At 47.3% G+C, this 27,220-nt stretch overlaps 2 protein-coding genes across 5 annotated transcripts; one reads left to right on the plus strand and one right to left on the minus strand.

The window, feature by feature from the left end:
• Positions 1-454: 454 nt before the first annotated feature.
• LOC115535416 (uncharacterized) lies at positions 455-10,063 on the plus strand. 2 transcript variants are annotated; one of them, XM_030346605.1, is made up of 15 exons: positions 455-667; positions 1,351-1,476; positions 2,238-2,274; positions 2,404-2,432; positions 3,443-3,485; positions 3,583-3,638; positions 3,854-3,886; positions 3,986-4,013; positions 4,166-4,233; positions 5,426-5,506; positions 8,164-8,199; positions 8,819-8,861; positions 8,971-9,026; positions 9,346-9,398; positions 9,483-10,063. In XM_030346605.1, the coding sequence occupies exons 2-15, from the start codon at positions 1,359-1,361 to the stop codon at positions 9,507-9,509; spliced, it is 708 nt and encodes a 235-aa protein (XP_030202465.1). In that variant the 5' UTR covers positions 455-667; positions 1,351-1,358; the 3' UTR covers positions 9,510-10,063. The 2 variants fall into 2 exon arrangements, with proteins under 2 accessions (XP_030202465.1, XP_030202475.1); XM_030346615.1 differs by having other exon boundaries at positions 8,167-8,199.
• An 83-nt stretch (positions 10,064-10,146) lies between these two features.
• On the minus strand, positions 10,147-26,957 carry atxn2l (ataxin 2-like). 3 transcript variants are annotated; one of them, XM_030346457.1, is made up of 23 exons: positions 26,723-26,957; positions 26,024-26,069; positions 24,778-24,834; positions 24,479-24,550; positions 24,031-24,214; positions 23,233-23,354; positions 20,845-20,936; positions 20,439-20,645; positions 18,799-19,091; positions 18,608-18,679; positions 18,327-18,449; positions 18,109-18,180; positions 17,879-17,931; positions 17,449-17,690; positions 16,738-16,816; positions 15,536-15,703; positions 15,342-15,405; positions 14,479-14,615; positions 13,922-14,054; positions 13,684-13,790; positions 12,595-12,759; positions 11,332-11,509; positions 10,147-10,484 (listed from the first exon to the last, which is right to left on the minus strand). In XM_030346457.1, the coding sequence occupies exons 1-23, from the start codon at positions 26,758-26,760 to the stop codon at positions 10,426-10,428; spliced, it is 2,763 nt and encodes a 920-aa protein (XP_030202317.1). In that variant the 5' UTR covers positions 26,761-26,957; the 3' UTR covers positions 10,147-10,425. The 3 variants fall into 3 exon arrangements, with proteins under 3 accessions (XP_030202317.1, XP_030202328.1, XP_030202307.1); XM_030346468.1 differs by having other exon boundaries at positions 15,551-15,706; XM_030346447.1 differs by having other exon boundaries at positions 15,536-15,706.
• Positions 26,958-27,220: the final 263 nt, after the last annotated feature.

Below are 27,220 nucleotides of genomic sequence, written 5' to 3' on the forward strand. Positions count from 1 at the left end.
CAATATCTAGTGGTGAGTGGAAGATTGCAGCTAACTGAATACCACCCACTGTTTCCTCTCTGGTAAAAGCCAGGACTAGGTGGAGAGGGGCCACTAGGCCCCGGGATCCCCCCTGTCAGAGCTGGTCAATGTGGCCACGGGAAAGGGACGTCTGGGGCCCCCTACTAGAGCTGCTGCCCCCGCGACCCGACCCCTGATAAGCGGTTTTGAAGATGAGGATGAGAGGAGGGTCACGTCAGTAACGCTAGATGCTACTAAAGTGAATAAAGTATATCGGGGCCTTTAATGCTCCCTTAACCCCAAACACCCCCTGACAGAGTGCTCAACGAGGTGCCCTGAGAAAAACCTGTTCTGGCTGAGGGTTGGTTACAGCGAAGCGGGAGAGATAAATGAGATAGGAGGGAGGGAGGGGAGGGTGTGATAACCAAGTAAGGCATTTACTGTGGTGAGCTGCACGGTGCAGAGAGAGAGAGGGGGAGAGAGAGAGAGAGAGAGAGAGAGACACACAAGAAGGAAGCCAGAAGACTTGACATGGCAGATGTTTGCTTAGAGACATACTTGTAGATGTTCTGAGGTTCTCCTTTGGAAAAGCGAGGGTCCGAACTCTCCTGATATACCAGGACCTTCAGGACCAGACCCCTTGCTGATGCGTGAAGGTTCTCAGGAGGTAAGACCCATTTCACCATCACCGTCAACTCCACATGCTGGTCCTGTGATCACGGAGACAGCCAGACTCTGGTAGCCCTCGGTGACCCTCTTCTCTTCGTGAGGTTTTGTGGTCAGATCTAGCTGAGGCCTTGGACTCCATGTCTTGTCAATTCTTGGTTTATTAGTGTCGGTATCTGCTATCAACCACTCTGTCTGACCAGACCGTTGCCCCACGGCCAGGGTGTCTCAAAGTTACCATCGGGCATGGAGCTCCTGGTCTGGTTCAGTCAGGTCTGGTTTATTTAAGTCTGGACTAGTCTAGGCTGGTCTAGTTCAGTCTGGTCTGGTCTAGGGGGAGAGAACATCAGGCCTAGTTTAACTCTTCTTTAACATTCTCACATGACAAGATGGCCACCGTGCAAGTTGTGGGCGAGAGAGAGAGAGAGACTGGGGCATGTTCTTCATACCCACAATGCAATCCTTTACATCTGTAAAGTTTTACACTACAAAGTCTATTCATCTATTTCATCAATTTATTTATTTATATCTATTTCCTCTGAATGTAACACATTACATCTGAATGTAACCCATCTGAATGTAATCTATTACGTGTACATGTAATCCAGTACATCTAAATGTAATCCAGTAACGCGTGCAGTATTTCCATACATTATGCTGATGGTCACTGTGTCTTTCTCCCAGTGCTGGTAATGGTGGTCTCCCATTGGCTGGTTTCTCCCGCGTTGCTAGTGCAGCTGCCGGTCGTTGCCTTCTCCCTGGTCTTCATGGCGATGCTTTGCTTAAGATGCAGAGACAGGCGTCCGCTGGGTGAGCTCAGTTTCTACGGTTACCCTACAGCAGGGCTATTCAATCTCCTTAACAAGTGGGCCGAAAAGGAAAACCACTGGGGGTTCATGGGCCACACCGAGTAAAACTACGTGAATGAATCGCTACAAATAAATCGGGCCAGAAAAAAATTAAGAGGGGCCGCATTTGGCCCACGGGCCGCTAGTTGAATAGGCCTGCCCTACAGTTTCTATGGTATACTTGTCATTGCTATGGTTACACTGACAAGCAACGGCCCCCGGTTCGTAACGTGTATTCCGTCAGCCAGCAGAGGTTGTTCCATCGGGGGTGGGTAGGCAGAGCAAACGCAACGGATTCGCCCTTCAACTCAACTAGGTGTGAAGCGGCACGCTGTTTTTTCCGGTCCCTGCCAGAGTTGCCCCTAAACCCAACTGCCAACTGACTGACATCACACAGGCCCCACTGTTTGGATTTCTGGGAATCAAGGTCCAAAAACACACCTGTAATTACATTTGAACACCGTAGCTGTAGCCATAAAGAAACGAAGCAGAGGTCTTCGAGACCACTTTCAATTAAGATTCCCCAAATTGCCCAAACCATAAAAAAATTTAAGAAAATAATCAAAGTAACATTAATCTAGATATTTTATTGCATGAAATGCTACAAATATCATTTATTTTCATGCCACAGGTGGGTCCAGCTGTGATTCATCATTACAAGTCTGTCAATCAAATTGTTCATCATATCTATAACTACATTATTTTCTCTTCAAACGTGTGTAGTGATCCACCAGGGGGCACTTTCTGATGATTATGTACAGTAAGAAAGTCTTCCTCACGCTCACATACATGTAGCGTTTTTAGCTTCCTCCTCATCAAATCATGTGTAATTATCCTTGTTCTTGCATTCAAAATTAAAATATATCTCTGGGACTTCTCCCCCCGGCAGGCAGAACACCTTCAGAGTCATCCACCAATGTGAGTAGAACACGGCCGTGACTACAGTGTTGATATTAAGGCCTTTGAGCACCAGTAAGCACTGGAACACTAGTAGGAATACACCTTTAATGGAGTACTACAAATTATTGGATACTTAGTTCATTTTATGGGGATATGTCTACCTTTTTAGAGGACTGTAGTCAGGGCCGTAGCACCAAATCCTGGGCCCCTATAATATAGGTAGGCCTACTGATGGGCCCCCCTGCGCCAGGTTGTTGACGGGGGGGGGGGAGGGGGGGGAGTGTGAAGCAATTGTTGACGGGGGGGGGGGGAGCGATTGTTGACGGGGGGGGGGGGGGGAGGGGGTTAAAAAAAAAAGGTAAAACTTTTTTTTTTTTTTTTTTTTTTTTTTTGGTCATGGGCCCCCCCTCTGCCCCGGGCCCCCCCACAACTGTCCCCTTTGTCCCCGCAGTCCGACGGCCCTGACTGTAGTAGTACCTGTACCTCTACTGTAATAAAGAGGACTGTAGTACTACTTTAACATTTACTGTAGTAAAGAGGACTGTAGTACTACTTTAACATTTACTGTAATAAAGAGGACTGTAGTACTACTTTAACATTTACTGTAGTAAAGAGGACTGTAGTACTACTTTAACATTTACTGTAGTAAAGAGGACTGTAGTACTACTTTAACATTTACTGTAGTAAAGAGGACTGTAGTACTACTTTAACATTTACTGTAATAAAGAGGACTGTAGTACTTCTTTAACATTTACTGTAATAAAGAGGACTGTAGTACTACTTTAACCTTTAGTGTAATCAAGAGGACTGTAGTACTACTTTAACCTTTAGTGTAATCAAGAGGACTGTAGTACTACTTTAACATTTACTGTAGTAAGGAGGACTGTAGTACTTGTTGTACTAAAGTACTTTCCTTTTCCTTGATAAACACTTTGTGAGGGCAACCATCTTGATGCAGGCAGGAGGCGGTGATGAAGAGGATAGTGATGGTGATGTTGAAGGCTAACGTTATAATTTGTGTTCCTCAGACCAAAACTCAACCGGAGCCGGCGGTATCTCCTCCCCCCTCTTGTGAGACACAGACACACACACACCTATTCTAAAATTACGAAGCAGATTAGACTAATTTGTGTGTGTTTGTGTTATTAATTTGTGTGTGTTCCTCCAGTCCAAGTTCTCCTGTGGTTCCAGAGCGACGGCCATCTTTCACGCCAACAGAAAACGGTAAACTGATTCCCTGTCTGTCGGTTAGCCTACCCGTCTGCCTCTGAGCATAACTGTCTGTCAGTTCAAGAAGAGCTGTACTGGCATGGTCAATAGACATGCGCTGTCGAAGAACATAAAAATGTAAACAAAGTAAGAACAGCAGAGGAGTGAGTTCAACCATCTGAATGGATATTCACAACATACTGATATTATTATGATCCTCTTCTTTCCAGAGAGCATTCCAAGTTACATCACTCCAGTAGAAGGTGATTTTTAACATTGTTTTTTAGTGTGTAATACGGTTAATATTCAACATACATGTCGCATAATATTTTTGAATATTATCATTACTTATTGCTTCACAGAACAGGATCCATTTCAAGATGACTACATGTAAGTTTCTATCTTCCCTCACAGCTTCCTCTCTGGTCACCCTGTCATACAATGACCATGTAGTCATAACTTGTGCATACTTTGATCTAAAGATCGTATTGTATTCATGATTTCATATTTTAGTCATTTAAGGTTTTGTATTTTTCACCCAGCGAGGTCTTGGAAGACCCACCTTGTGACGGACCCGGTGTGGAAACTCAGAGCGTGGACTCAGGATCAGGTACTGCCTTCACATCGGTTGACAGCCTCAACATACTAATCTTATTACCTACCCTACTAACCCCATTACCCTACCGCTCCTATTACTAACCCCATTACCCTACCGCTCCTATTACTAACCCCATTACCCTACCGCTCCTATTACTAACCCTATTACCCTACCGCTTCTATTACTAACCCTATTACCCTACCGCTCCTATTACTAACCCTATTACCCTACCGCTCCTATTACTAACCCTATTACCCTACCGCTTCTATTACTAACCCTATTACCCTACCGCTCCTATTACTAACCCTATTACCCTACCGCTCCTATTACTAACCCTATTACCCTACCGCTCCTATTACTAACCCTATTACCCTACCGCTTCTATTACTAACCCTATTACCCTACCGCTCCTATTACTAACCCTATTACCCTACCGCTCCTATTACTAACCCTATTACCCTACCGCTCCTATTACTAACCCTATTACCCTACCGCTCCTATTACTAACCCTATTACCCTACCGCTCCTATTACTAACCCCATTACCCTACCGCTCCTATTACTAACCCCATTACCCTACCGCTCCTATTACTAACCCCATTACCCTACCGCTTCTATTACTAACCCTATTACCCTACCGCTCCTATTACTAACCCTATTACCCTACCGCTCCTATTACTAACCCCATTACCCTACCGCTCCTATTACTAACCCTATTACCCTACCGCTCCTATTACTAACCCTATTACCCTACCGCTCCTATTACTAACCCTATTACCCTACCGCTCCTATTACTAACCCTATTACCCTACCGCTCCTATTACTAACCCTATTACCCTACCGCTCCTATTACTAACCCTATTACCCTACCGCTCCTATTACTAACCCTATTACCCTACCGCTCCTATTACTAACCCTATTACCCTACCGCTCCTATTACTAACCCTATTACCCTACCGCTCCTATTACCCTACCGCTCCTATTACTAACCCTATTACCCTACCGCTCCTATTACTAACCCTATTACCCTACCGCTCCTATTACTAACCCTATTACCCTACCACTCCTATTACCCTACTGCTCCTATTACTTACCCTATTACCCTACCGCTCCTATAACTAACCCTATTACCCTGAACATACTGCTCCTACGAACCGCCGTGCTACACAATGATCATTCTTACAATAAGATGGTTTGGTTCTCAGCGACCGAGGGGGACTATGTGAACTGGGACAAGGAGAACCAGGAGAACCAGGAGAACCATGACCTTAGCGAGGATGACTCAGGTAGGTTATGATGTCATATCCTGTGGACTCAGCTGGGCTTTGATACCATGAAGTGTTTGTTATTCGCTTCACAACACAGTATGGCGACATGTAACGACCAGTGGTGTAGTCTACGTGATACGCAGGTATACGCCGTATACCCACTAGGAACGCACCAGGATTTGCGTATACTCACTTAAAAATGTGCACGGATACGTATCAATCGTCTTGTGACAGATCTTTCCCTTCTGTGTTTATTTTTCGCAAATACCGGTTGGGTATAAATGCAATAAAATACTTTAAGCAGGGGAAGTTATCTCCTACATTCACCATTCATAAAATTCCCCCTGCGCGCTCTGCCCTGTCTCTGTTACGAAGCGCGAAGCTGCCCCTGCATCTCTGCACGTTAGTTGGCGGGCCGAGCCCTTCCTTCTCGCGTGTGTGTGCGTGTGTGTGCATGCGCGCACGTGTGCGTGTGCGTGTGTGTGTGTGTGTGTGTCCAGTCCTCCCATATTAATGTGTAAACCACATAATAAGTAGTCAACAGAAGACAATGTTTTCATCCCACTTTATATCTCCTTGTTACTTTTAGATGAGAACCCCTGGCCAGCCTTTCAGACTGGGTGTCAGGCTAGGGAATTTAAAAACAGGCATCATTGGTTAGAGTGGAGGGGAAAAGAGTTAGGGAAATGTCAGCCAACATACAGTTGGTATACACAATTGAAATTCATAATGTTAGTCATTATGCAAATGAGAGTATAGCTAATTCATGGTCATTTTTAAGGTGCAGTAATTTCACACTTTTACACAATTCAATGACTGTATGGTATGTTAGATAACAACAGTAAGAGCTCAAATTAGAGCAATTGAAAGAGTGAAACATTAGTCTCCTGTCATCTCCTTCTCGTGCACTGGTTAGCCATGGTTGTAAAGAGTTCATTAAATTATTTTGAGTAGATTTTGTCCTTGTTTAGCATGTGCTATTGCTACTATAGATTTACAAAGGACAACTCGTCATTTTTGTGTTCTATTTGTTCATACTGTTATTAAAACTGATAAATCTACTCAGCTTTCCATGATTGTTGATAATCGTTATACTCTTATATCAGTGGGTTGGAGACCCCTGCGTTGGTGAGTGTGGTGCGACACCCCATAAGCGCCACACACGTACACGTACCGGTGGGACGGGATTGTACGAGGCTGGGAGGGAATCATCACAGTATACCCACTACAATAAAATAGACTACACCACTGGTAACGACCCTGGTGTATGGGGTCAGAACAGTCTCATTAATAATGAATGCACAGAGAAGGATTCACAAATGTATTTTGTGATTTATATATAAATTACTCTCTTCCCACAAATACATTTCAATGCACACATAAATGGATATCGGTATGTATAAATGTAAAATAAATCCATAAACAAAAATAGGTTTCACAAACACATTTCTAATCCACACACAAATGTACCTTGTTTTAAATAAATGTAATATAAATCCATAAATATATTAATTAAAAAAATATTTGCAATTTTCATCACAATGTATTTGGATGTTGTAACATTTATATACAAACTGTTAAACTTGTATTTACAAGACGTTTTTCATTTGTGAACTTACTTGCATTTGTGTGGGAACTGGTCTGTATTTATGTGTGGATTTTTGAGACTCTCCTGACGTCGCTAGATTCACAAATGCATTTTTTTCAACAAGGAAGTCTCTGTAGCCAATCAGATGCCTCCCTCGTTTTCAGTCAGCAGTCAACCACATGACTGCTGTGACTGGGTTTTTACGTCGGTGCCGTTTACTACTTTAACGGCACCGATAATCCCAAAACCCAGTCGAAATTAGATGGAAAAAGTGTCGTGACGCAGCATTCACTTCTTCACCACCTAGAGATTGTTATGTACGATCATTCAAAAAACCATGTTCTTTCCGATAGAGTAGACATTTGACAGAGAACCGGGAGGCTTGGAGGCTGGACTCAGAGGTCGGAACTGCAGCCATGTGATTGGCTGAAAACGAGGGAGGCATCTGATTGGCTACAGAGAGTTCCTTGTTGAAAAAAATGCATTTGTGAATCTAGCGACGTCAGGAGAGTCTCAAAAATCCACACATAAATGCAGACAGTTTCACACACAAATGCAAACAAGCTCACAAATGAAAAGCGTCTTGTAAATTCAAGTCTAACAGTTTGTACATAAATGTAACAACATCCAAATACATTTTTGATGAAAATTGCAAATCTTTTTTAAATTAATATATTTATGGATTTATATTACCTTTATTTAAAACAAGGCATATTTGTGTGTGGATCAGAAATATGTTTGTGAAACTTATTTTTGTTTATGGATTTATTTTACATTTATACATGCCGATATCCATTTGTGTGTGCGTTGAAATGTATTTGTGAGAAGAGAGTAATTTATGTATAAATCACAAAATACATTTGTGAATCCTTCTCTGTGCATTCATTAATAATGAGACTGTTCTGACTCCATACTGGTGGGCCGCAAAATGTGAGGACTTGCCTGGTCAGGTCCTCGACTGTCTTACGTTGCCTTTAAAGAGGCTGAGGCGCCTCAGCAGTCCTGACTGATCCCTGCGCCACGATGCTCCTTGACGCTGCTACTGGTCAGGGGATCGAGGACTGACTGAGTTCTGTATTCTCCACAGCAGACAACTACATCAACGTGCCTCTGCGGAACTCAGGCAAGCTAACTGAACTACACTTCCTCTCCTTCCTCCTTCGAAGAGCCTCGCTGACTTTTACGTCTGGAACAAGTTACTTTTCTCTCACCCTTTGAATTTTTTAACTAAGTGCTTTCAATTATCGTTAAAACATGCAAACTAACCCAGCCCTTCCCCTTACCCGGCCGTACCACTAACCTCAACCAGCCTTAACCCTAACCAGGCCCAACCCCTTACCACTATCCTTAACCAGGCCGAAACCCCTTACCCATCTGCAACAATATCCTTACCACTAACCCAATCCCTAACTTAAACATTCCCCTAACACAGCCCTACCCTTAACCCAAACCCACTCGACTCAAACCTGCCCCACTCTTCAGTAGTTCATTTTATGGGGATAAGTCTACCTTTTTAGAGGACTGTAGTATTACCTGTACCTCTACTGTAGTAAAGAGGACTGTAGTACTTCTTTAACATTTACTGTAGTAAAGAGGACTGTAGTACTTGTTGTACTAAAGTACTTTCCTTTTCCTTGATAAACACTTTGTGAGGGCAGCCATCTTGATGCAGGCAGGAGGAGGTGATGAAGAGGATAGTGATGGTGATGATGAAGGCTAACGTTATGTTTTGTGTTTCTCAGACCAAAACTCCACCGGAGCCGGCGGTATCCCCTCCCCCTTCTTGTGAGACACAGACACACACACCTATTCTAAAATTACGAAGCAGATTAGACTAATTTGTGTGTTTGTATTATTTATTTGTGTGTGTGTTTATTTGTGTGTGTTCCTCCAGTCCAAGTTCTCCTGTGGTTCCAGAGCGACGGCCATCTTTCATGCCAACAGAAAACGGTAAACTGATTCCCTGTCTGTCGGTTAGCCTACCCGCCTGCCTCTGAGCATAACTGTCTGTCAGTTCAAGAAGAGCTGTACTGGCATGGTCAATAGACATGCGTTGTCAAAGAACATAAAAAATGAAATAAAGTAAGAACAGCAGAGGAGTGAGTTCAACCATCTGAATGGATATTCACAACATACCGATATCGTTATGATCATCTAGCCTATCCTGACCTTCCCAACCAATTTTAAATGAAAACTATTATAAAATATGAATAAATCGTATTTAATATTAGTCCGAAAACTAATCTTTACTGTATTTACTGCACCCCAGCAAGTACGGATAGCGACTATGACAACGACGAAGGGGACTACGTCAACCAGCCGGTAGGACTACACCTCCGTGACATAACCTACCCTCACTCTCCTGCCGGCCACCCTCAACCATGCCCCGCCTCTCTCTCCTTTCAGGTGTTTGACATCCAGCATTCAATCTGATTGGACGAAGCCTATTGACACAGAAGAGGGTCACATATTCTATTTGATGAATATGTGAGAGTCTCGTGTCTCTGCTGGGGAAGAGATAAATGACAATATGGATGTCTGCAGTTGTTTTTAGAGTTGGTGTGGAAAGATACAGGCTCTGTCTAAATGCTGGATCAGTCTGCTGTTCATAAGGAATGGAAATACATTTAGTGCCCCCCCCCACACACACACACACTCACACACACAGTAAAGCGCTTTGGGTATCTTGAATAGCGCTATAAAACTGCAATTAATATTTGTTCACCTTGTGCTAAGACAGCATTTACCCATTCATGTCCAAATCCAACCCTAGCGGTTCAACAGATGCAATTGCATGCGTCACTCTGCTATGATTGGCTGTTGGGAAGTGACTCTGCTGTGATTGGTCGATTTGTTAATGCTTTATTGTGGACCTGCTGACTCTCCTGAGAATGTTTAGAGTTGAACCTGTTGTATTTATATGTTGTGAGCACTGTAGATCCCTAGCTGCAAGGCCTTCTTTCCTGACAATTAAACTCCCCAAACCATCTCGTCTCGCTGTTTGTGTTCGCTTGGACTTAAACCAGACGTCTTCGTACGGGGAATCAAACACTTGGGGGGAAACGACGGGTTGAGATTGAAAAGTGTATTTTTTTATTTGTCATTATTTTATGAAGAGGTTTCTGCTCTTCGTCCTTGTCTTCCTCTTCCTCGCACAAGCTCCTCTTCAACCCCAGAGGAAGACACTTTCTACTCTCTTTAGTAAAAGAACGACTAAAATGGATTAAAATGAGTTTGTTTTTTCAGGAGTTGGAGAGGCGGGAATGTGGAGAGTGGAGGGTGGGGGTGGGGGTGGGGGGGGGATAGTGTTGACACTCCTTCTGGGGTCAGAGGTTATGGGAGGGAGGGCTCAATTTCCAGCCGGGTGGAAAGACAGCTGCTGGGGGGGGTGACCCTGCACCTGAACAGCTGAAAGAAAAGAAAGACATTAGAAAGACAGTTATTAAAGTATGTTATTATATATAGCTCCTCAAAGCCTAATTAACATGGAGAGAGAGCTTTAATAACATGGAGAGAGAGAGAGAGAGCTTCGATAACATGGAGAGAGAGAGAGAGAGAGAGAGCTTTGATAACATGGAGAGAGAGAGAGAGCTTTGATAACATGGAGAGAGAGAGACAGCTTTGATAACATGGAGAGAGAGAGAGAGAGCTTCGATAACATGGAGAGAGAGAGAGAGCTTCGATAACATGGAGAGAGAGAGAGAGCTTTGATAACATGGAGAGAGAGAGACAGCTTTGATAACATGGAGAGAGAGAGAGAGAGAGCTTTGATAACATGGAGAGAGAGAGAGAGCTTTGATAACATGGAGAGAGAGAGACAGCTTTGATAACATGGAGAGAGAGAGAGAGAGCTTCGATAACATGGAGAGAGAGAGAGAGCTTCGATAACATGGAGAGAGAGCTTCGATAACATGGAGAGAGAGAGAGAGCTTCGATAACATGGAGAGAGAGAGAGAACTTCGATAACATGGAGAGAGAGAGCTTCGATAACATGGAGAGAGAGAGAGCTTCGATAACATGGAGAGAGGGGAGGTTCTAAGCCCTTCAGTTAAAGAGCCCCCCCCATCCAGGTGTGTATCACAATCTACCCCCCTAGTGACATCACAAGTGGGTGTGGCCACCGGGACATATGATTGCCGAGCCAGCGGACTGAACCAACCGTCACGCTGACCTTCCCATCATGCATCTCGGTGATGCATTCTGTCCTGAATGGTTCAGATTATTCCTGTCTCAGGGGGCGGGGGGGTCTCCTCACCTGGGTGCGCTCCCATGTAGAAGTGTTGGTGCGCCGCCTGCTGGTGGGGGGTGTTGGGGTGCTGGGGGGCGGGGCTAGCCGCGTGCTGGGGCGGCCCGTAGTGCAGCATGACGGGCGGGGGTCCGTGGCCCCCCTGGGGGTGGTGGTGGTGTCCGCTCATCCCCCCCGCCACATGGGCCTGGGGTCAAAGCAAATACCAGAGTCAAACTGAATGTCCTCGGTCAGTTCAAAGTCACTTGGGTTTTTTTTGGGTGAATGGGTGAAGCCGGGCACCAACCGGTCACAACCGGTCACAACCGCCCCGCTGGGATACGGCATAGAGGGAGGAGCCTCGTAGTCTCACCTGCAGGAGCACAGCCAATAGGAGGCGACTAACTCTACCACCGGAGGAACGCCTTGAGACGGACTTCCAGACCTCTAGGACGTTACAAAAGGTCAACTACTTTCTACACGTTTGGTCCGAAACAACCCGGAAATGTTCACCACAGGGGGACACCAGAACAGGACGTCCTTCGACCGGGACAGTCCCGCTGGTCTCGTCTTCCGTTGACATTATTGTTGTTTACAATACATTTATCCAAAGCGACTTGCAATAAGTGCATTTGTCCTAGGAAGGGGAGACAATACATTGGGGACGGTACAGTAAGGACGTTCATAGAACCAGATGCAAAGCAGAGCTGAATGATTTGGGGAAATAATCTAATTGTGATTATGTTGACCAATATTGCGATTATGCAATTTTTTTAATTGATTAAGTTCCTTATGTTCTGTATTATTCATTAAAAAAGCAATAAATCATTCTTCAGTATGACCAACACAACATCAGCACTCGACATATAAACTGCCCTTTCCTTTAGACCAGGCTGGTGGAGGCGTGGGGGTACAGCTGGCTGATCTGGGTGAAGGAGGGGGGGTACCTGGGCCAGCTGGCTGATCTGGGTGAAGGAGGGGGGGTACAGCTGGCTGATCTGGGTGAAGGAGGGGGGGTACAGCTGGCTGATCTGGGTGAAGGAGGGGGGGTACCTGGGCCAGCTGGCTGATCTGGGTGAAGGAGGGGGGGTACCTGGGCCAGCTGGCTGATCTGGGTGAAGGAGGGGGGGTACCTGGGCCAGCTGGCTGATCTGGGTGAAGGAGGGGGGGTACCTGGGCCAGCTGGCTGATCTGGGTGAAGGAGGGGGGGTACCTGGGCCAGCTGGCTGATCTGGGTGAAGGAGGGGGGGTACCTGGGCCAGCTGGCTGATCTGGGTGAAGGAGGGGGGGTACCTGGGCCAGCTGGCTGATCTGGGTGAAGGAGTGGTTCAGGCTCTGGTGCGGCGGGAGGCTGTAGCCCTGCATGGAGAAGGAGGCCTGGGGGGAGCTGTGTCCCGGGGCCGCCGACAGCTGCCCCGTGTGGTAGAGGGCGTGGGGCTGGGGGGCCCCCTGGCCGGACTGGAGGAGGAGGAGGAGGAGTCAGGTCAATGCTTTGTACCTCACCACCCGCTACGTCCACTACACCACCCGCTACGTCCACTACACCACCCGCTACGTCCACTACACCACCCGCTACGTCCACTACCCCACCCGCTACGTCCACTACACCACCCGCTACGTCCACTGCATCACCCGCTACGTCCACTACATCACCCGCTACGTCCACTACATCACCCGCTACGTCCACTACACCACCCGCTACGTCCTCTACCCCACCCGCTACGTCCACTACACCACCCGCTACGTCCACTACACCACCCGCTACGTCCTCTACCCCACCCGCTACGTCCACTACACCACCCGCTACGTCCACTACATCACCCGCTACGTCCACTACATCACCCGCTACGTCCACTACATCACCCGCTACGTCCACTACATCACCCGCTACGTCCACTACACCACCTGCTACGTCCACTACATCACCCGCTACGTCCACTACATCACCCGCTACGTCCACTACACCACCCGCTACGTCCACTACACCACCCGCTACGTCCACTACACCACCCGCTACGTCCACTACACCACCCGCTACCTCTACCCCACCTGCTACATCTTCACCACCCACTGCTTCTACAATTCTCTACTTGGTACGACCCAGTACTATATATGTATCTCTACTTGGTACGACCCAGTACTATATATGATTCTCTACTTGGTACGACCCAGTACTATATATGATTCTCTACTTGGTACGACCCAGTACTATATATGATTCTCTACTTGGTACGACCCAGTACTATATATGATTCTCTACTTGGTTCGACCCAGTACTATATATGATTCTCTACTCAATAGAACTTTAACTTTGTTAGTCTTGTATAACACTCGCTCACACTTCCACCCCTCTACTTTGTACGACGTCAGTGGGGCACCTACCTGGGAGTGGGCGGGGCTTGGAGCAGCATGCTGAGGTGGGGGCTGACTTCCTGTGGGGGTGCTGGAGGGCTGGGGGTGATGCAGAGGTCCGGAGAACGACTGGGCCGCTGAAAGACAGATTCACTTAAATGACTTTTATGTTCTGATAACGGTCAATTAAGTGTAGGTCAACCCCTTTCTCTGCTCCAATACCACTTAAAGGGGGCGTGGCCCACGAGATGCCCCTCCCACTGCTTACCATACATGGCCTGCTGCTGCCCCTGGGAGGCCTCGGCTTGGCCCGGGTACTGGGGGCCGGCGGGGCCCATGGCCTGGGGTGGGGCCCCGGAGGTCAGCATCCTGGCTCCCCCGGGAAGCACTGAGTACATGGGCTGGAGGGGGGGGGGGGGGAGAGAGCGAGAGAGAGCGAGAGAGAGAGAGAGAGAGAGGTGAATACCGTCCTCAGGTCCATAACTTATCTCCTCTAGACAAAGCCAGCAGAGTACACGAGACGGGGGGATACTGGGGAAGTGGAAGAGAAGTGACAGAGCAATGCAAACTCTCTTAGCAAGCAGAACCAGTTCAGGACAACGTTTAGTTGTGCTGAACTGGTAGTAGGTAGGACTGGTAGTAGGAGGCAGACCTCAGGTGATAGCATGTGGCTAGCAGGTTGTGTGTGTGTGTGTGTGTGTGTGTGTGTGTGTGTGTGTGTGTGTGTGTGTGTGTGTGTGTGTGTGTGTGTGTGTGTGTGTGTGTGTGTGTGTGTGTGTGTGTGTGTGTGTGTGTGTGTGTGTGTGTGTGCGTGCGTGTGTCTACCTGTCCAGGGTAGTGGGGGGGCAGGGCGTACTGCAGGTAGGACTGGGGGTAGGGGGAGGCCACCAGGGAGGGGCCGGCGTGGAGGACCGGGGACCCCATGGAGCCGTGCTGGTCGGGACGGGAGCCCAGCATGGGACCTACACACAAACACAACCATATATATATACACTATATACATACATACACAATACTTTTCTTTTATATTGGCCTAGATGCGTGTGTGTGCGAGTGTGCGTGTCAAGGTTGGGCGATCGTCTACAAGCTTTCATCGTTGTTTTATTTTTTTTTTTCATCAAAACGATAAGGAAGGTCTTCCCCTTAGATCAGGTCGTGTGGTCTTCAATATCACAGTTTCATGTAACGCCGGAAGCAACTACTCCTTTCTACTGATTTCAGTTGGTTTCATTGAAGCCGTCTGGTCAACCTCTGACAATTCAACACAGCACAACCAATTCATTTTTAAGCCTTTAACCTTCGTTCAAACCAATGAACAAATCTACACACTTGTAGATTCTTTAATAATATCTAAACGAGATTTCGATAGCTTTTATACTTTTTTCAGAATCACAGTTTTAGTTTCTTACCGGCATAGTTTTCACCAGAGGGTGAGGACGTTCATGCACACACACACACACACACACACACACACACACACACACACACTGGCACACGCAATAGCTCCGCCACATAGCCGCGTTTGTGGACACTTATGATCCGATCAGAAGTGGAACAGCTCAATCGCCAATTGTCGGTAGAATCGACCATCGTGTGTGTGTGTGTGTGTGTGTGTGTGTGTGTGTGTGTGTGTGTGTGTGTGTGTGTGTGTGTGTGTGTGTGTGTGTGTGTGTGTGTGTTCTGTGTACCTTTAGGCCTGGGGTATTTGTTCTGGTTGACGGTGGACATGGTGTACTGGTACATCTGTGGAGCCTGAACACAAAATAACTATCATTATCATTCTTTTCACATTATTAAAGTAAGCCACTTATTATTATGGCGTTATTAAACAATAGAACCGGTTAATAATCCTTGAGTGTGTATTACATTCCCCGTGTGTCACCTGCGTGTGTGTTACCTGGACCGCGGGCCCTTGCAGTGGGATGGGGGACAGGTAGGACAGGTAGTGTCCGGGACCCCCGCTGTAGACGGGGTGCTGGCCGGGGGGGGGCATTACCACGGAGGGGGAGGGGGCGCTGGGGCGCGGGGGGGTGGGCGTGGGTGACGGCTTCTGCTGGGAAACAAAAACAGGACACATTAACACGTGTGTGTGTATGACCCGGGGTAGAGTGTGTATGACCAGGGGTAGTGTGTGTGTTAGGGCTGTCAACGAATATTCGAAGTTCGAATATTCGTTCGAAATGTATCCAAAAACGCGAATTCGAACGTGAAAATTTATATTCGAATGTGAAAAAACACTCCCGCGGTACAAGCGCCTCTATCTGCTTTGTGAATGAGCCTCTGTCTGTTCGCGATGTCCCTCATAATATTCGAATGTGTAAAAACACTCCCGCGGTACAAGTGTAACAGACTAGTATTGTGAAGAGCGAATGTATTTTATCCCCTCGGGGTTTCCGTACTTGGATATAGGTATTCCAGCTCGGCTATGCCATTCAATAAGCATCCGAAGTAGAGCTCAGGGAGCTAGTAGTCTGGCTGGTGAAAGCTGCTATAACGCAATGTTCTCGGCAAAGTCCGAGACAGCTTTTTTTTCATGAATCCGAACGGTGCGTAGTGCTGGCCCTTTCGCTGGCATGGTGGAAGACGTAGGCGACATGCATTTTTTTCTTTATCGATTTTAATAGGCCTTCTCGATAAATGGTAAGCAAAGCAAGGAACGTTACCACTAGCATACTTTGTAACATTCAGAAGCGGGCGTCTTCTTCAGATTACTATAGTTTGCGCGCTTGCAGGTGTGGTGGTGAAATGCAAGCGATACAAAGTTGTGGCTTCTCATGATTAGGCCTCCACGTTACTGGGCTGTTTATAGGATATATATATATCCCACTAATGTGAACCATGGTTTTGTCGCATTATTGACATATTGACGGCAACTGCGTAAAATAGGCAACCAGATATTCGAATAGTTCGAATTCGTGATTTTTTTCCAAACGAACATTCAAATGTCATTTTTGAGCAATTTTGACAGCCCTAGTGTGTGTGTGTGTGTGTGTGTGTGTGTGTGTGTGTGTGTGTGTGTGTGTGTGTGTGTGTGTGTGTGTGTGTGTGTGTGTGTGTGTGTGTGTGTGTGTGTGTGTGTGTTACCAGGGGTACAGCAGCGGGGCTGATCTTAACGGGCTGGAACTCCTTTGCATTGGGGTTCAGCGTGGAGCTCTTCACCTGCCTGCACGCCACGAGGCAAACCACATTATGTCACAATAAAGAATATAATGAATCAAACATTACCTAGGCCAGCCTAGAAAAATACATTACACACTGTAGATGGAGATTATTAGTATTTTCTAAGTTGTCTCATCTTGGGTCATTTTGGGGGATTTAAATCTATTCTATTTTGGAGATGAAAATGTAGTGTCAACAGGAAATATGTATGTTGCAATAACGATCACATTAAATGATATGGAACAATTATGAACACCCACTCTCGTTTGAATATGAGATAAGGCGATGATCAATTATAAGCCAGGAGCTCTAATCAATTCCCTTATCAACCAATAGGCATTGCAACCCAGTATCACGTTGATTTATGCTTACTGTCACGTCATATTTACTATAAACCATGGACCCTATAAACCAATGGTCCCTATAAACCATGGACCCTATGAACCACAGACCCTCTCAATCATGGACCCTATAAACCAATGATCCCTATAAACCAATGGACCCTATAAACCAATGGTCCCTATAAACTATGGACCCTATAGGGTCCATGGACCATGGACCCTATAAACCATGGACCCTCTCAACCATCATCAGTAACTATGGGTGTTGGCGGTTCGTTTCAGACAGGGAACTCACACTGCAGGTACGCCAGCCTCTCTGCTCTCCAGCAGGGCCTCCTCTCCGGGGGGGCCGGCGGGGGCCTGCGGGCCCCCGGGAGTGGAGCCCAGGTGCCCGGGGGCCGATATCCCGGGGGACTGCTGCAGAACCTGGGGGGAGGAGGAGGAGGGGTGGGCCAGGGGGCTGGGGGCGGAGTCTGGTGCCTGAGCCGGTGCTGTGGCGGAGGCGGGGCCACCGGAGGGGGAGGAGCTTGGCTGCAGCTAAGACAAGAAACGCAGAGAGGGAGGGGTCGAGGTATTGGTGTAAATATAAATGTAATACATGTAGATGAACAGCATGAAGATCCTGAACATCGCTCTGAAACCACGTTGGCCCACTTGGGTTACTAGTGAGGATCGAGAGGTGTTAAAAAGAGCAGTGAGTTTGAAAGCTGCCTTGCGCGTCTTACCCGGAACTCCTTGCCAAACTTCCTCAGCTCTTCCAACTGGGACCTCTGCTGGACTGGGGGGGGGGGGGGGGGGGGAGAGGTGAACCGGGAGGGAAGGTGAGAGAAAAGCAGAGAGAGTTAGCTAAATATTAGGTCAAACCTAATATTATGGGATAAGGAGAGAGAGATTAGGCACACACACACACACGCACGCGTACACACACACCCACAGAAAAACACAAAAAAAATACCTTTGTTAGTCTTGGGGTCCTGAGGGCTCCCGTCTGGTCGGTCATTGGCTGCAGAGTTCAGGATCTCGTTCACTACAGGAAGAAGGAACCAAGGATGATGTGACCACCAGGCTCTGGCGTGTGACTCTAGCATGGTGAAGCCTCCATGTTTGACGCGTAACACATATTACGGTTGTCTAATACAACAACATGGTGGAAGCCGATTGGCCAGTTCTCACCATCTACAGGAAACAGAGGGGTGGGGCCAGACGGTTTGGCCGTTGGCATGGTGACCGATGGGTGGGAGGAGTCAGCCACAGGAAACTCCTGGGGCTGGGCATCGGGCTTCGGTGAGCGAGAGACTAAAGGAATCCCAGAGAGAGAGAGAGGGAGAGCGAGCGATTGAAAAAAAGCTACTTGGTACATGCTGTACTCTACGGTGTGGTATGATATTGTACGGCCGTGGTCAGACTGCCGTGCCCAGAGGCACAGGGTACAGACCCAGGCTCTGCTGTGTTACCTGGAGGCTGGGTGTTGCGCAGGTGTCTGTTAGTCGCCTGCCTCTGGGCTTTGGGAGATGTTCGTGACACGACTAGGAGAGAAGAACAGGATGCGAAAACGATCAGACTAATCGAAGATTTTTGCCGGGAAATAAAAAAAAAGAGCAAAAATCATCAACGCTAGTTGTCATGACAACAAGCGTGACCCTACCTCCATTGAGGGAGGCGCGGGGGGCGTCGCCAGCGAAAGGTGGAGGCGCGTGATTGGAGCAGGGGGGGCTGCCGGCCGCGGGGGGGCTGGCCTGTGATTGGTGGGGAGAGTAAGCGGTCCTGACGGACAGGGGGCTGCTCCTATCGGTGGTCGGCTTCGGGGAGGAGGAGTTGGGGGCGGGGTGCCTGGAGGAGGCGGGGCCTCCGGGGCGGGCCGGGGCGCCACCCCTCAGGCTGCTGGGAGACACGCCCATCTCTCGGGCCCTCTGGGGCAGCGGGATGTAGCGGCCCTCCCTGGAGGGAGAGGGGGAGGAGAGGAGGGGGGAGAGAGGGGAGGAGAGGGGGGAGGAGATGAGGGGGGAGAGGGGAGGAGAGGGGAAGAGAGGAGGGGGGAGGGGAGGAGAGGAGAGGAGAGGAGAGGGGAGGAGAGGAGGGGGGAGAGTGGAGGAGAGGAGGGGGGGAGTGGAGGAGAGGAGAGGGGAGGAGAGGAGGGGGGGAGAGGAGAGGGGAGGAGGGGGGGGGAGGGGAGTAGAGGAGAGGGGAGGAGAGGAGGGGGGAGAGGAGAGGGGAGGAGGGGGGGGAGGGGAGGAGAGGAGAGGGGAGGAGAGGAGGGGGGGAGGAGAGGAGGGGGGAGAGTGGAGGAGAGGAGGGGGGGAGGAGAGGAGAGGGGAGGAGAGGAGAGGAGAGGAGGGGGGAGGAGAGGAGGAGAGGAGGGGAGGAGAGGAGGGGGGGAAGAGGGGAGGAGAGGAGGGGGGGGGGAGGGGAGGAGAGGATGAGAGGAGAGGAGGAGAGGAGGAGAGGAGAGGAGAGGGGAGGAGAGGAGGAGAGGAGGGGGGGAAGAGGGGAGGAGAGGAGGGGGGGGGGGGGGAGGGGAGGAGAGGATGAGAGGAGAGGAGATGAGGGGGAGGCAGGAGAGATGGGAGGAGAGGAATGGGGAAGAGGGGAGGATCGTGTTCAGGGTATCTGCAGGTTTCAGCAAGGCAAATGTAAGACTTTTTAAATACCACCTTAAATGTTATTTAAGACCTAAAACACGCGATGGTGGGGGTTGGCAACAGACAACAACCAACTTCGGAAACGGACGTCTTCCAGCCAACTGTCCTTGAATTTGCACCTACCCATTGTCGCAGACTAGCTAGCAAGCACGCAGATAATCGTTTATATATGCAACTAGCAAGAAAGAAGCCTCTCTACGTGTCCTTCCTGAAAAGTCCCACGAGAAAAAAAATACAAATAAAAATAGTCCTGCCCCGACAAATTTAAGACCTCGAGTTACAGTATTTAAGACCAGCATGGGACATTTGTAACGACTTTAAGACTTTTTAAGGCCCAAAATTTAGAAACATGAATTTAAGACTTTTCACAGGACACCCTGGTGTTCTTTTACGTTTCCTTCAATAAACGTTTAAAGCAACAATCTTAGAATGGTCAACAAACTGTCAGCCCGGTCTGAAGGATGCCGGTAACCATGCCGACGGTCACCTGGTAACTCTACGTGGGCTATAAGAACCAAAACACACACACACACACACACACACACACACACACACACACACACACACACACACACACACGCACACACGCACGCACGCACACACACACACACGGTTGGGGTAAGGGGTTGCCCTTGGCGACGGTTACCTGGTGACGGCGGAGAAGCCGGGGCTGGCGCGGCCCTCCCTCTCCCTCGCCACGGCGCTGAACTTGTCCTCCTCGCTCTTCCCCTCGTCGTTCTCCAGGGAGACGCGGCGGCGGTACTGGGCGCTGCCCTCGATCTCATTGGCCAGCCTGGCGGCGCGCGCCTCCCGCTGCCGGAACGACTCGGAGGACCCCCGCTCCAGGGGGACGCTGGAAAGAGATCACGCAGATGTACAGCCCGTATCTAAAGCTAGAAATATAGATTTACATGATATATACATCGTGTGTGTGTGTGTGTGTGTGTGTGTGTGTGTGTGTGTGTGTGTGTGTGTGTGTGTGTGTGTGTGTGTGTGTGTGTGTGTGTGTGTGTGTGTGTGTGTGTGTGTGTGTGTGTGTCTCTCTCTCTTACGTGTACATGGACAGGTTGGAGTCGTAGGTGGACTTGATTCCGTACGTCTCCTCGTTGAACTTGAACATCTCGTTAGCATCCCAGCCATTGGACTGCACCACACACGTGCACAAATAAGGAATTGATTACACAGACACACACACACACACAGTGTGTTTACAGAGCCCGTCTCAAGGTCTGTCCGTGTAGAGTCTGTCTCCAGGTGTGTGTGTGTGTGTGTGTTTACAGAGTCTGTCTCCAGGTGTGTGTGTTTACAGAGTCTGTCTCCAGGTGTGTGTGTTTACAGAGTCTGTCTCCAGGTGTGTGTGTTTACAGAGTCCGTCTCCAGGTGTGTGTGTTTACAGAGTCTGTCTCCAGGTGTGTGTGTTTACAGAGTCTGTCTCCAGGTGTGTGTTTACAGAGTCTGTCTCCAGGTGTGTGTGTTTACAGAGTCTGTCTCCAGGTGTGTGTGTTTACAGAGTCTGTCTCCAGGTGTGTGTGTTTACAGAGTCTGTGTCCAGGTAGGTGTGTGTGTTTACAGAGTCTGTGTCCAGGTAGGTGTGTGTTTACAGAGTCTGTGTCCAGGTAGGTGTGTGTTTACAGAGTCTGTGTCCAGGTAGGTGTGTGTTTACAGAGTCTGTGTCCAGGGCCCCGTTTCCCGATAACAATGGATCCACGCTCGTACGATCATTCTCACGATAGATCTTGCGATCCATCGTAAATTTCTTTGGAGCGTTTCCCGAAACTCCTCTTAACATGAACGCGCGTTCACTGCACTCACGACATTCGTAGGATTGTAACTGTCCACTGACACGGTGCTGAAATGGGCTCCGTAGGAAAGGGAGACGCAGGAATGTTGCAGGAATGTGGGGTTAAAAAGTGTTTGAATATCTCCCCATCAAGGCCAACCGCAGAGCAGCCTACGAAAAGAATAGACTGCAATAATATGAATGCTGAAGATATTAAAACACAATTGATTATATCTGCTATATCAGTCCTAATCCTGAACGCACTGTGCGCACATTTTTTCACGGCATTTTCCCCCCTGAAATAATTCCCTATTACAAAAATCAAAAATAGCTTGAGTGACAACTACATTTATCTTAATGTGCTGATTTCTGAAACATTCTTTGCGCAGTAAAGGGAGCCGACTTTATCTGATTCCGCATAAAGTTTCATTGATTGGCCCGCGCTCTCTTCTCTAGAGTCTTTTGGTGTAAAATGCAACATTCCATTAATTCAGTATCATTCAAACGCAGAGGCTGGGCATTGACACACGACTATTGCTGACCCGATTGGAGAGCTTGGTCTAGATCCTGCCCATATTGTTGGGCAGGATGATGTATAGGCCTTTTTACGCTTCCAAGCCGGTTCGGTCGCAGATTGGCACGCCAGGCGATTTCACCGAGGGGGTCAAATCCCCCGTTCGTCACGGCGCAGGCTTTCTTGGTTCACTGGAGAAGGCGGGGCTCCGCAGAGTCTCTGACCTCTTTAGAATAATTTGCATACTGATTTGCATCCCGAATGTTTTTTATTTTTCTATGAATGAAGACACCCGCATGCAAGAATGAGTTCACGTCTGAGTGTAGGCTAAAAACGCGATTAACTATTTAAAAGTGCAAAAACGCCAACATATTCTTTATTTTGCGGAGAACTTGTTTTTTATCCCGACAAAAGCCTCGTAAGGAAAGTTCCTCTGTGTCTCTCTCGTAGATCGCACCATCTTTCAAGATCTTTTTTCATGCGACTGCATAACCTTCTCTCACGTGATCAGCAGCTCGCGGATTTCACTTTCTCTCAAGTCAGAACTGCTCATGATGACAGGCTATCGCTGCGTTGTCTCTGTAGAGACAACGCAGCAACACCTCCATCCAAGGATCATAATCAGATTCAATATGAAACCCAATAAACCGCAAATGTGTGTAGGGTCCGGGAGGGTAAATTGGGGTGCTAGCTCAAGCAGGCAATTTACCTCGGGCAGTGTAAACGCGCGGAGCGTGCCACGAAAAAGGCGTGCATACGACGGCATATTTGGCACTGTAAAAACGCCTTATGATGGTGCTGGTAATGTAAGCGGGAAAGCGTGAAGCGTTCAGGCACGCAATCGCAGCACATTTTTCACGCAGCAGTCTACGTTCACTGCAGAAACCACGCTCTCAACTTGGCGATGGTGCACTTGTGAGCGTTTTCACGACGTTCGTTACCAACGATGCTTTCGGGAAACGGTGTGAAAACTGTATGATGCACTTCACGATCCACTTAGGCTAACGATGCTTTCGGGAAACGGGCCCAGGTGTGTGTGTGTGTGTGTGTGTGTGTGTGTGTGTGTGTGTGTGTGTGTGTGTGTGTGTGTGTGTGTGTGTGTGTGTGTGTGTGTGTGTGTGTGTGTGTGTGTGTGTGTGTGTTTACAGAGTCTGTGTCCAGGTCCAGTCCCTCTCCGTTGGGATCTCCTCCGTCCCAGCGCAGCAGAACTTTCTCCCGCTGCTCCCCGTTCACACGCCCGCTGCTGATGGCAGAGTCTGTGAACGCATCTATACACACACACACACACACACACACACACACACACACACACACACACACACACACACACACACACACACACACACACACACACACACACACACACACACACACACACACACACACACACACACCTCGTTGATAGAATGTTAGAAATAAAACTAACTTCTCAGCAGCAGCGGAATTTAACCAAGGTATCAGTCCGCTGCTGCCGTAGCCTACTACCAGGAATATAACACTGCTGCTGAGACATAGCAAATCCCTCAAAATGCAATGCAACGCAAGGTGGGTTTTATTTCTAACATTATTCTATCAACACAGACATTTACATCGACCGTCTGGCGTTATAGTTGATTTGCCTCGGGTGTACTCTGGAGTGGGTAAGACTGTTTTATTAGCAGGCTAGTATTGCCCGTTGCCGTGCGCTAGCAAACTCAAACTCTGCAACTAGAAGGACTGAATGTAATGTGTTGAAAACTGTCTCCAATGATAAAGAACACCAAGGCTAACTTGGGAATCAGGCCCTATGTCCAAAATTCCGAACTACCCCTTTAACTGGTTTACACAAGGCCAATAAGGGTGAGGTAGTGACAGATGCACCTAATCCCACCATGACTCCATCAACACGAGGTTGACAGTTTTGGATGTATTATGGTGGGATGGGAGGGATCTGTGGTGAGTTACCTCTGATGGCGAAACTGAGGTCCACGTTGCGGCAGGTCATGGTGACCAGATCTGACGGGCTGAAGATCATGGTGTCTGTGATGTCCTCAATCCTGGGTCCCCCTCCCCCATCACCACCTCCCCCACCGTCATCCACTGGACCTCCCTCCCCCCTCTTGTGGACCGCATCCACCGCAAGCTCACACTAGGAGAGAGACATAGAGACAGACAGGGAGAGAGAGAAAGAGAGACAGAGAGGGAGAGAGAGACCGATGAGGAGAGAGATAGAGAGACAGGGAGGTAGACAGACAGACAGACAGAGAGACACAGTTGAGGAGAGAGACATAGAGACAGGGGGATTCTGTGATTAATGGCTATACAAGTAAAGTTGACTTGACACAGACAAAGACGGATAGAACGAGACAAGGACAAAAGAAAACCACATGTTAACAGTTTACCAGACATTTACCTGGGAACTGAGTGTCTTGAAGATCCCTTCGTACACGGCCCCGTTTTTAACCCTCACGTCACACGTGGCTCCCTGGGAAGAAACAAAGGCGGGGGTGGGGGTTAGAGGTGGGGGTTCAAGGCACCGTAAGACTCCTCCAACACGACGCGGAGGGGACAGAGAGGAGGAGGAGACAACAAGAAGGTGGGGAAAAGGAAGAGGAGGACACAGAGAAAAAAGGGGAGACAGAAAGGAGGAGGAGGAGAGAGAGAAGGAGGAAACTGAGAGGAAAGAGACATACAGGAGCGAGCAACACTCACCACCACAGAGGTAAGGATATGGAGCATCCCGGCATTGTTGTACACACCTTCAAATACCTAAGGACAAAACACACGTACAAGTATAACACCACTGGAGTGCTGATATGTTCACATGGGTAGGGTTAAACTAGGTGAAATATTAGCATAATTTTATTTTATCTTAGAAGACAGACATAGCAGCATTGAAAGCCGAGGGTTTGCGTCATGCTACTTTAAAACTGACTTCAATACTTTTTTTCTATCATTCTAATAAAAAACATTTTCATTGAATGTACTTAGACAATTTGGCGTTTATGTGTATTGATGAGTAGAGGTGTGTTCAGCAACTTCGACGAGGAGCATTTCTCAAAAATACAAAATAGGCTGCCATTTTGGTCGAAAGATTACATATTGAGACCACGTTCAAGACAACTCCGAACCCGGAAGTTTCAGCCCTTGGTTTTCCACTTTCGATATAACTATGTTCACGCTGTCAGGTAACTGACGGGCAATGCAACATGGATATACCCGAAGGAAGTTGGGCATAGTGTAGCTCATTGCTGATTACTAAATAAATAGGCATCAGCAATTTATGCTTCTTTTGGAAAGACACGAAGAAGAGAGTAGACAAACACTTGTTGTCAGCGAATTTAAATTGATAATATAACAGTTTAAATAAACATGTTGCTATAATCAGAGGGAAATATAAATGATAAAAACACAAATCAAATCGTAACAATAATTTTCTTCAGATTAAAGTCAAGTCAAGTCAGAGGTTTGAAGCTCTGAAATGATATGCGAATTTCTATCTTGTTATTCCGAGTCAGGTAAGGATTTTTCCCAAGTTCAGGGTTGTCTTGAAGACAGTATATGCGGTTAGTGTTTAATACAATTATTTATAATTACAGTACTTTTTGTTTTTGTTTAATAATATAAAAAACAGCCTTCTTACTATTGGTATTTAATAACGTAATATATGATACAGTAGGCCTACTTATGTTGGTGTTTAATATTATATTTAACACTTTAGGTGCCTAATAAACTAATATATGATACAGTAGTCAAACTTGCTTTTTTAATTTTTTTACAGTAAGTAGGTCTACTGTGTTGAATATTATCCTCAGTTTGTGTTTAATAAAGTCATACATATGACACAATATGCATACTTGAGGTTGGTGTTTAATACAGTTATATTGAACACAGTAGGCCTAGATACTGTTGGTGTATAATAAAGTCATACATAACAAAAACTAGTTGGACTACTTACTGGCGATGACTGTGACTGTGACGGAGGCTTCATTGTGTTTCTTGTCCTGAAAGTTCAAAGGTCAACACGGGGTTACTGACAGGACTGTCTAGACGTCAGTACAGTCTAGCTTTTGGGGGGTTCGAACCCTAGACGAAAGGTATTGGGATCGAATCCCAGTGTCCTCAGTCTACCTGTAGGCTTCCTTCCCTCAGCCCTACCTGAGCCCTCATAACATGCAATCTTGATGATTGTAAGCCAATTTTGATAGCAGCGTCAGCTGAATGACTATGTAGACGTTTATTAGTACCCTTAAGTATTTAACAGAGGTGTCTCCTGTATTAAGACTTAAAATATACTAAATCAAATAAAACCCGGCGGCAATCCGATCAATAGCTTTCTACATTAGCATGTAAGCTAGCGAGTTGCACCCTTGCAAGCCTGCACAAGAAATGACCTCGGTCGTGTTTGGCAACCTCTTTGAAAGCTGAAATCGCCTCGGTTATTGTACTTCTGATCATGTAAAAACGGTTTAGTCGTTTACATTATCAGTATCTTTGTCGTTGTTGCTGTCAGCTAGCCTTAGTTAGCTTCAGTTACATTGTCTTGCCGCAGTTAGCCTAGTTAGCGATGCTCCTCAAAACAAACACTGACATCTTCCGGTAAATCAGATCCTAAGGTACTCATAGTGGCGGTGAAGGTTTGGTAATAAATACATACTTTTTAGTCATGTGCATCCCTGTGTTTCCAGGCTTCATAAACCGTCGAAAACAAAAACAAAACACCGCTCTGGGGTGTGCTCGTTTATTTCTAACCCGGCATCCGATTAACAAGTGACGTGTGGTACCCGGGTGGGGTTAAAAGCGGTTTTCTCACCACATTTTGTTTTCTACGTATAATCCTGTATGATATGGTATTGCAAATAACTTAGATTAGTATTCTGTTAAAAATATGTAGCTCCAATCTAGGCAAAAGAAGAGAAACGTCTATAATTTACCGGTTTTGAAACCCACGTGATAAGTGCATAAGTCGATGTACAATAACAAGCGCACCACTCTTAAGTCACGCCCTCATCTGCAATGAAAGGTGAATGAGCAATTCTGCCATCACTCTTTATTTACTTAAATCCAATTGGCTCGCTAAACCTGTCGCTCGTAAACAGGAACACGATAGATATATATATATATATATATATATATATATATATATATATATATA

This window comes from Gadus morhua, chromosome 2 (genome assembly GCF_902167405.1).
Source record: "Gadus morhua chromosome 2, gadMor3.0, whole genome shotgun sequence".
NCBI classification, from domain to species: Eukaryota; Metazoa; Chordata; class Actinopteri; order Gadiformes; family Gadidae; genus Gadus; species Gadus morhua.